The sequence below is a fragment of the Lathyrus oleraceus genome, chromosome 3 (assembly GCF_024323335.1).
Source record: "Lathyrus oleraceus cultivar Zhongwan6 chromosome 3, CAAS_Psat_ZW6_1.0, whole genome shotgun sequence".
Classification (NCBI taxonomy): domain Eukaryota; kingdom Viridiplantae; phylum Streptophyta; class Magnoliopsida; order Fabales; family Fabaceae; genus Lathyrus; species Lathyrus oleraceus.
The window spans coordinates 20,127,990-20,138,405 of NC_066581.1; the positions used below are offsets into that span (position 1 = coordinate 20,127,990).

At 35.2% G+C, this 10,416-nt stretch overlaps 1 protein-coding gene across 1 annotated transcript; it reads right to left on the minus strand.

The window, feature by feature from the left end:
• Positions 1–7,667: 7,667 nt before the first annotated feature.
• Positions 7,668–9,339, minus strand: LOC127129438 (GDSL esterase/lipase At5g33370; the record flags this gene model as incomplete). Its single annotated transcript, XM_051058622.1, has 5 exons — positions 7,668–8,092; positions 8,175–8,427; positions 8,515–8,757; positions 8,832–8,959; positions 9,048–9,339. Coding segments are annotated over 5 exons (1,149 nt in total), but the record flags the coding sequence as incomplete, so codon positions are not given.
• Positions 9,340–10,416: the final 1,077 nt, after the last annotated feature.

Consider the following 10,416-nt stretch of genomic DNA (forward strand, 5'->3'; position numbering starts at 1 on the left):
GTCATTCCTCTACAAACCTCCAAACCCCAATTAAATCAATTCATTCTCATAATAAAGAAATGAAAAAGGAGATGACTTTGAGTTTTCAACTTCTCTCCTCGACTATTTTAATACGAGTTCCCTTACTCGGTTAGTCAAATAATCGTCATTTCTCTTAACAAACTTCTAAACCCTGATTAAATCAAATTACCTTTCATAATGACAAAAATGAAAAAGGAGATGACTCTGAGCCTTCAACTTCTCTCCTCATTTGTTTGAATACGAGTTCTCTTACTCGGTTAGTCAAACAATTGTCATTTTTCACAAGCATACAACTTAATCAAATCATTTTCATAACAAACTATACGAAAAAGGAGATGGTTTTGAGTTTTCAACTCCTCTTCTCAAATGCTTGGATATGAGTTGTCTTACTCAGTCATTCAAGTACTTGTCGTTCATTCTAAAATACATCAACCATACACAAACTTATTTTCGTAATCACTCAGATGAAAAAGAAAGCGGTCTAGAGTCTTCTATTCCCTTTCCCGATTATTAGGATACGAGTTATCTTACTCGATTATCTAAGTATTCGTCATCCATTCAAAACACCTTAATTATTATCAAATCCTTTCTATAATTAAGGATGAAAAAGAAAGTGGTCTAGAGTCTTCTATTCCCTTTCCCGACTTTTAGGATACGAGTTGTCTTACTCGATTATCCGAGTAATCGACATCCAACCAAAAACCATCTCAACCAATCAAAACTACCAACGCATTAATCCAACTTGTCACCCCCGTGTGACCAAAACTCTTTTCAAATAAGACATTGTTTAATCCCTTCTAACACGCATAACAAACAAGTATTTAAACCTCCGCCGAGAGTAGACAAGCCATCGTTTAGCCTTTAGAATACGATCTATACAGTTGTTCATAAAAAACACCAACCAACCGTAGTTACCCGAACTACGAATGCTCTGACTTCCTTATTATACCATAAGGATACGTAGGCACGAGATTGCGAGATCTTGGCGAGCACACTAATAAAAAACCTCCCCTTTTTCCCTTTCTGAGGTTCCCATCCATTTCTATTTTTAATATATTTATAACCCGAAGATAACAAACAACATAAGTTAACACTCAAATCACAAAATTGAACTAAAAGGTTCCCGTTGAGTACAACGGACGTGAGGGGTGCTAATACCTTCCCCTTACGTAATCAACTCCCGAACCCGAATATGATTGTGACGACCATTATTCTATTTTCTAAAGGTTTTATCGATATTTTCCTATTCCTTCATTAGGATAAATAAAGTTTGGTGGTGACTCTGTTCGAACATAATTTTTTCCGCGACCATCGCGAGGAATCGTATTTTTTGAGATGCGACAATTTCAAACGGCGATACTGATCTCTGACTGACATTATTATTGTTGCTGTTATGATATTGAATTACCAACCGCTCTTGTTGTTTGAAAACGAGCACTATGACATTGATGTTGTCATCTACATGACGAGATTGAACAATTTGGATCATGCCTTCATCCATCAGACGTTGGATGTCCCTTTTCACTACATCACACCCTCTTGCATTCACACTACAAACAACACAACCATCATTGTCATGTTCATAGTCACTCACTAAAGAGATATCCTTGTGCATCTGCACCAAAGATCTTCGGATAAACCGGACATCAAAAACCTTGAATTCTCCAGGACAACCGTCCACCATATTCACTGAAGAGTTCCCATGAGCAGGCAAAGGGTTTGCTTTCACATTTGGCGCGCGGTCCTCAAAGGACACCATACCACTCTTCATAAGCTTTTGAACCTCATACTTCAATGGATAACAGTTTTCAATATCGTGTCCGAGTGCACCTTGATGAAAAGCACAACGAAGCTCAGGTTTATACCACCAGGGAAGTGGTCCTGGGATCTGTGGTGGGTTCCTTGGTTAAATTAAGTTCTTGAGAACTAGCGAGGGATACAACTCTGCATACGACATAGGAATCAGGTCAAAAGATACATTCTTCCTCTCAAAGTTCTGCTGATGATGATTGTTGTTGGTATTGTTGTTGTTGTAGGTGTTCGTTCTTTGTTGTGGTTGTTGTTGTTGACGCTGATGTTGTTGTTGTTGAATTGGTGTTGCTTGTTGATTAGAAAATACCGGAATTACTGATGACACTTGATGATGATGATGTTGACGGGGTGGTGGATTTCTTCGGATCTAAGGCCTCATCTGCCTCCCACTAATTACTGCGTTGGTCTCACTATCCTTCTTCTAACCAAAGTTGCTACCATATCTCTTGCTTGTTGACGCCTCATCTCTTGACAACCGTCCTTCACAGACTCCTTCCTCAAGTCCCATCCCCATATTTACCATTTCGGTAAAATCACTGGGGGCACTAGCGATCATGCGTTCATAATAAAATGAACTCAGGGTTTTCAAGAAGATTTTTTTCATTTCTTTATCCTCCAAAGGAGGTGTGATCTGGGAAGCCAACTCCCTCCATCTTTGCGCGTACTCTTTAAATGTCTCTTTGTCCTTCTGAGACATAGACCTCAACTGGTCTCTATCCGGCGCCATATCCACATTATACTTGTATTGCTTCACAAAAGCCTCTCCCAAGTTGTTGAAAGTGTGAATGCTTGCACTATCCAACCCCATGTACCAACGGAGTGCAGTACCAGTTAGATTATCTTGGAAGTAGTGAATAAGCCATTGATCATTGTCGGTCTGAGTAGACATTTTGCGAGCATACATCACAAGATGACTGTGCGGACAAGAGTTCCCCTTATACTTTTCAAAGTCATGCACTTTGAACTTCACAGGGATCTTGACATTGGGCACCAAACACAACTCGGTAGCACTCTTCCCAAACAAATCTTTACCTCTCAGCGTCTTCAATTCCTTGCGCAACTCAAGAAATTGATCTTTCATCTCGTCCATCTTTTCATAAACATTCGGACCCTCAGACGGCTCGGAATGATAGATGGTATCCTCTACGCGAGGCAAAGTGTGCACAACGGGAGGTGGCACGGACATGACTGGGCTAGATGCCGAAATGGAAGCAAATGTAGGCGCAAAGCCTTCGGGCATAAAGTTTGGCGGCATTCCATACGGGAATCCGGCAGGCATATTCGACACGAAATGGGCGGTAGCAACATGCATGGTAGAGGTAGTCACCTATGAAGTAACAGTCCTCACGGGAGGAGTTGCAGGTGTTGGAGAAGCTTGGTTTTGAGCAGCAAGAACTGACTCCATCATGGTAGTCAGGCGGGCGATCTCGTCCTTCAGCTCTCTGTTCTCTTGCTCCAAATGTTCCATGATTTTCTGATGATTGGCTCGGGTATTGTACCGGTGAGTCAGCTTGGCTAAAGCATAGAAGAAACACCAATCAGACATCTGGCGAAAACCTGCTTATGCAAATGATGCATGAAATGCAATGCTTGATTATTTTTATTTTCAAGGAACTTACTATATCATTTGCAAATCTATAATATTTAAATGGCAATTGCAACAATTTTATATGGCCAAAAATCTCTTTTTATTTATGTAAATTGGAAGGATTACACTGTGTACAATTTCAGAAACCAAAACAAAAAGATATAAGAGAAAAGGAGCCTAGTCATCCTAAGGATCCCTAACAACAATGTCAGAAGATCTGGCTGAAGGCGCGTACTTCCTTCGAATGCGACGGATCTCGGTCTCAAAAGAAGCCTTTTCAAATTTAAACTCTTATTATAGGCTCTCATTTCTCCCACATAAATTGTTTCTCTCTCTCTCTCTCTCTCTTTCTCTCTCTCTCTCTCTCACTCTCTCTCTCTCTCTCTCACACACACACACACACACAGTTTTTCAAACTCGACCTCTCATATTCATCTCACTCAAGCTAAACAGAAGATGAGTGAAAGAACAATTGCAGCTAATGCATCTGAACCCGAACCCGTCCCAAATATTCACGGGGACAAGATGTCAAACATTGAAATAGGGGAGAAATTTATTCAAAGAAGACTATGGTTTCCACTTCTAGAGACTCACATGTTGATCAACATGTCATACACAATGTTGTTCCTCTCCGAATGATTGTCCATGCTGAAATCACTAAGGAAAAGAAGAAAAGTACAGTGTATGAAAGGAAAAAAAAATCACAAGTAAGTTCATCTTATCATGAAACACATAAACTTACCCGTTGTTAAAATGTTTTAGATGCTATGAACAAGAAAAATGAATCCCACTCTATTGAGAATACTAGTGGTAATGTTGAAAAAAATGGGGAACCTATGAGAAAACCCCATGTTGAACATAATGTTGAAGCATCTTCTCCAACCTCTGATAAAACTCAGACTGAGACAACTGAAGTTGTAGTGGACATTTCTGTGAGTGATACACAACTGAATGATAAATTAAAAGAAATGAATGATGCATATGATGATTCGGGAAATGATAATTCTCATAGAGAGGAGCCTGAGGTACAAGAAAAAAGCAATGGTGAAGCTGAGGAAGATGATGACCAACCATTAGCCAACTTACTAGAGAAAATTGCCAAGAATATGTCCAAAGGAACTAAGATAAAGCTAAAGATGTAATGGTTGTAGATGATGAATTTGTGACCGAGGAAGAACCTGCTGTTAAATTTATGAAAAGCATAGCTACATCCTTACGTGATGAAGGCAAAGGAAAACAAAGAGATGTTATTCCAAACTCTACTTTGATGGGTGTTGATAAAGATAGAAAATACTCTTTAACTAAGAGCCCGGTGAAGGAGAAAAACAAATCTCCCAGATAAAAGATTGTGAGAAAGAAAAGGAAAGTTGAAAGCACTCCTGATGAGAAGAGGTCTATCTAAAGAAAACTTGTGCTAGTAAGTTAGTTAGATACAGATGATGTGGATGATGTCTTGTACATCGTGACCATTTTAAGAACGAAGATTGGTGTAAAGAAAGTTCCTATATATGTTCCTGATGCCCCTTTAGACAATGTCTCATTCCTTTATGTAGCTAATGTTCACAGGTGAAGTTTGTTTGTTAGTGAAGGGTTAATGTTGATAGAGAACTTGATGTTGAAGCTTTAAAGTGCAATGGGATAGTTGATTTGTTTAAGGCAACTGGGGTGGTTAAGACTATCTTAGAGCTTGGACCTTACTATACAAAATTGGTCAAAGAATTCATTGTAAAACTCTCAGGTGATGTGGAAAATTAAGAAAGTCAAGAGTATATGAGGGTGTTTGTTAGAGGAAGATGTGTTAAATTCTCACCAAAGGTTATCAATACATATCTGGGCATAAGCAAATCTTCACCTTCCGATGATATTCCCTCTTCGGATCATATTTCCATGGAGATTACTTGTGGGCAAGTGAAGGAATGAAGATAACATAGAAGAAATATCAGAGAAGAAAAAGTTTGGAATCAAGTTTCAAGATTGCATAAGCTTTGGATATTGTGGAAATTAAAGGAATGGATCATGAAATAAGGTACAATGGCAATTCATAAGTATATAAGCTTTAGTTCCTCAAAATCTTTTCATCTAAACCCTTCTAAAATTTCCATAACATCTATGCATGATTTTCTTTTAAGGAACGCCTTTAAAAACAAAAATATTAAGTTTTCTTAAAGGTACAATTGATTGATCATATGATGCAATCAATTTCTTGTTTCCCACTGCCTAATGAAATTGAAACTTTGGAAGTGGTCAATTGATTGATACAAACCCTGCAATCGATTGGGGATTCTTTTTACCTTGAAATTTTAAACCCTACAATCAATTGATTTTTCCCTCCAATCGATTTCACTTTATACTCTTTCCAATTTTTGAACTTTGGTTTTAGAACAATCGATTGATCCATATAGGCAATTGATTGGTTATTGAAGCTTTGGGAAAAAAATTTGAACCACTGTGATGCCTTTACATTGCAATTGTTCGTGAATACTTTTCCTAACAATTACATTCAATCATGAATATTTTTAAAACACTACTACTCATTCAAAAGGCATCTTGTGATGTATTTATAGCAATAATTTTTCAGATTTCAATTCACTTATTTGTATCTTAATTTTTAAACAACTCATCTGTTTTTAAAAGTGTTCTTACTTAATCTCATAGAAACTTTAACTGCATAACTTTCATACATCAAAGAAAAAATTTCTTTAATCTTTGAGCACTTAGAGTTTATATATTATTGAAATGTTTATTGGAAAGGGAAGATAAATTTAAGAATATTGAAAGGCATTCAAAATTGTCTGTACTTAATATATCATTTTGTTATAACATTATTCACCAAGTGTGTGGTGACATTGTTTGTATAGAAAATTTGTGTACTTTCTAAAGGTGTTTACAAATAGGAAGTGGTGTTCTTTCTGTTTGTTGGAAAATGTCCTTTGAATTTGACTGATTCAAAGTCCACCATAAATGTTATAAGAATTTAGAAGAGTCTTGGTGTAGGATTATATAAATATCTAACATAGTAAAATCCTTCATGAGGTGTGAGGGACTATACATGCCCTTGATTGATAAGGGGAACTAGTACAATTTCCGATATCTCTTTTACTATTCTTCTCTTTTATTTTTTTCCGTATTGTTCTAAGTTCAAACACGTTATTCCAAAAAAATAAATGTACAAGAATATATGTAAAATAATGAGAAAAATTCAAAAAAACTCAATTCAGAGACTCTTTTAGGTTGCACCTCATAATTACAATTTGCACCAGAGCAGGTTAAGGTAACTTGCTGCTCGATCCAAAAATTATGGTTTCCCTTAATCTTGCTTTTACAGACGGTGGCAACAACAAGAAACCTCCATGTTTCGTTGGTGAATATAATAAATTTTGGAAAATTCGCATGCAAATGTATTTAAAAGCACAAGGAGAAGAAATATATGATGTTTTTGAAAATTGTCCATTCATTCTTACAACAGTCATAAACAATGTAGAATAAGTAAAGGAGAAAGACTCTTGGAATGACAATGACAAGAAGAAAATGATGTATGATAATAAGACAAAGAATATATTTGCATCTTCATTAAATATGAATAAATTATTTCAGGAATCAAATTGTAAAACAACAAAAAAAAAATTGGAATAAAGGAAATAGTTAATAACAGAATAATCTAACGACCTTATTAATCTAAGATATTATTTCGAGACGTAGGTGGTAAATTTAATGACTTAAAAATAGTTAATTCTGATTATTTTATTAAAAAATATTGAAAATAAGAAATTACTAATAATTGTGATTTCTAAAAAAAAAATAATAAAATTGAGAGGGAGAAAAATCTTTGATGTCATGTCACATTCAGGCAGCAAAATTACATTTATTTTAGATCATTTTTTACATTGTGGCTGGTGGTGACATTGCATATTAATTTTATAAGTGGTTATATTTTGTTAGTTATAGGAAGAATTTCAAGTTATATATTGATTAGACGTAAGGTTAGAGAGAGTTTAAAAAATATTTATATAGAATGAGATCCTTCATTTTATAAATCGATTTTATAACGATAAGTTAATTCAAACTCTAATATTGTAATAGATACCATCGATAGTATAATTGATTATCAATCATTTATATTCACACATCAAAGTGTTGACATAAGAAGTGTATCGAAAAAATCTCAACTCTCACAATTCATGTTTAACTACAAGTTAAGAAGAAACCCAGCTACAAGTTATATAAATCAATATAAATGATCAGAAAATATCAATCAAAGGAAGACATTTTATTATTGCGAAAGACCAAGGACTATTTGAGTCCACAAACCATTACTCAAACACTAAACATCACAAACCACTAGCTAATACAAAAGATGTAATAAATTAAAGAGAGACACACATAATTAAAACATTAACTAACAAAAAACATTAACTTAATTTTTTGGATACATGGCTTTCTAAGTCATGGAATCTAAGGCCATGATGGTGGAGAGATTCATAGGGTACATGTACTGAGTGCTTCCCCTAAGAATCTGTTGGACTATGATTTTACTAGCTTTCTCAGATGGATGAAATGCATCCCAAAATGCGTTAAGCTCTCTGTTTGGACACAAATTTGAAGCTGGCGTACAAAGCCCGATTCCGTTGTATGGCCCTTGTCCGCAACACGCTACTTTCGATGTTGTAAATCCTGTCAAGCACAATTCAATGCATAAAAGAGAGAGTTATATCATTTTCATTTTATAAAAACTATATATGTCACATTCACATACCATAAGCTTGAGGGTTGGAAATGAAATCCATATGCATTCTATATGCATCTGCAGCAACAAAGATATCAGAACCGATTTGTTGGTTAAGTCCTCTGATCATATCAACAAGTTGTGGATTGTATAATGATGCAGCTCTTTGCAATTCCACGTCGCAATTGCCGTTTCTACTTCTCATGGCTAATTCAGCTGGTGCACACCCCATTGGTCCCGTTCCTGTTACAAGAACCCTACGTGCTCCCAAATCATAAAGTTTCTGCACGTGTCACAAAACATGTACATTTTATTTATGTAGAACAATGTAACTTGAGTAGGGACAGAATGAAGAATAATAGAACTATACCCTAAGAACTTTGCGGTACTCGGAAATGAGATATCTAACATAATCCGGGAGAGAAAATTGGCGAGATCTTGCGGAATAAGGGACTAAATAGTAATTGTTAACAAAATCATTGCCACCAAGAGTGATTAGTACAAGTGCTCTGTTGACTAAGTTGGTTGCTCCCTCTGAACCAATGTGTGCGCTTACTCTTTTCTGATACACTTGAAATAGCTTTAGTTGTTTGTAGATTCTGATTATATGCAACTGCCAAATAATTCGAATTAATAATATAATGTTACTCTTTATTTAAAAGTAAAGTTTGATAATGTGACACTTACAAACTGGAATCCGGTATCGTTGAGAATTCCGATTCCAGCAGATGCAAAATTGGCACCAATAAGAAGCTTCTCTCCAACGAGTAGAGGACTCAAATATGGAAGTGTTGGTTCTAAGCCAAGCTCCAAACCTATCATTAACAAAATAGTTACACATTCATCATGTGACATGTGACATGCATATATACACACAAATAGTACAAACAAACTCGGTCGTACTGATTAGGTCGGGGATGTTTAGGCCGTTAGAGAAACGTCCGGTAGGTCTGTGAGTTGGATAATCAATGCCATATGGATAAGCGTCAGCTCGGGCGGTGGTAGCAAGAAAGTCATTGTTACCGCTGTCAACTAGAGAATCTCCGAAAACGAAGAAAGCTCGTGGTTGTTGAGCAGAAACAGAAGCAAGAAAGGTTGTTATTATTAGAGAAAAAGAAATGAGAAAAGAGGTAGCCATGAGTATGATGATGGATATGAAAAGAGAAGGGGGGTATATATAATGTTGAAATTCGAGTTAGTAAATAAGAAAGAATGAAGAACCTCCAAAATGATTAAAAGCAAACCGCCGAATGAAGATGAATGAAGTGAAAAGATTCATCTAACTTCAAGTACATTGTAATTTCTAGCCGCCAATGTAGTCACAATATTTATTTTTCATCGTATTCACAGACATTTCATCTTCATCGTATAGTACTTGTACTGTAATTCAGTATATATCAAAATGAGAAAGGTGTAAGTTTTTTAATTTGCTTATATTAATGTGGAGAAGAGAGAGTAGATAGTTAAACATAAGTGTAGATCCAAAAACAGTTGATATTTATTTAAAAACTAGCTAGGAGATGGCTATGATATGTGTATATTTGAGGCAAATCGAATGGTAGAGTTCTTTTCTGCCAGATTTGTTGTCAAGCCACTTCTGGTATTTTGTTTGTTAGGATTAATTGTTATAGCGTCACTCACTGTGATTGCATGATACTTCCTAAATATATACCTCTTTATAAATATTTTGTAGTTAGAAAGAAAAAGGAAACAGAGAAGTTTATTCCGGCGTGGAACAAAACATCTGTGATCCAGTTGTTCTGGTAAGGGGTTTTAGTACTCTAACGTTTAAATCAGAAAAATTAGAGAAACATAATTTTACAAGACTGAACAAATATATATATATATATATATATATATATATATATATATATATATATATATATATATATATATATATATATATATATATATATATATATATATATATATATATATATATATATATATATATATATATATATATATATATATATATATATATATGATAGGTAGTTAAAATCGCTCCTGCTTTATCTGTAGTAAAATGAGGGTGAGTTTTTGATTAAATCCAACGCTTGATGATGAGGAAGTAGTCTGGATGTGTGTAGTGTTTCGGATAGGACTATTTATTTGTCGTTCCTCTTCGAGTGTAACATGAATTAGACTTCCGGTATTCGGTTAGTTTTGTTCGATCATTTGGTTGGTCCGAAACAATACTTATTGCTATTTGAATTCATTTGCAATTTTATTTTATTATTTATTTTATTCCGATTACGATTGTTGTAAATTC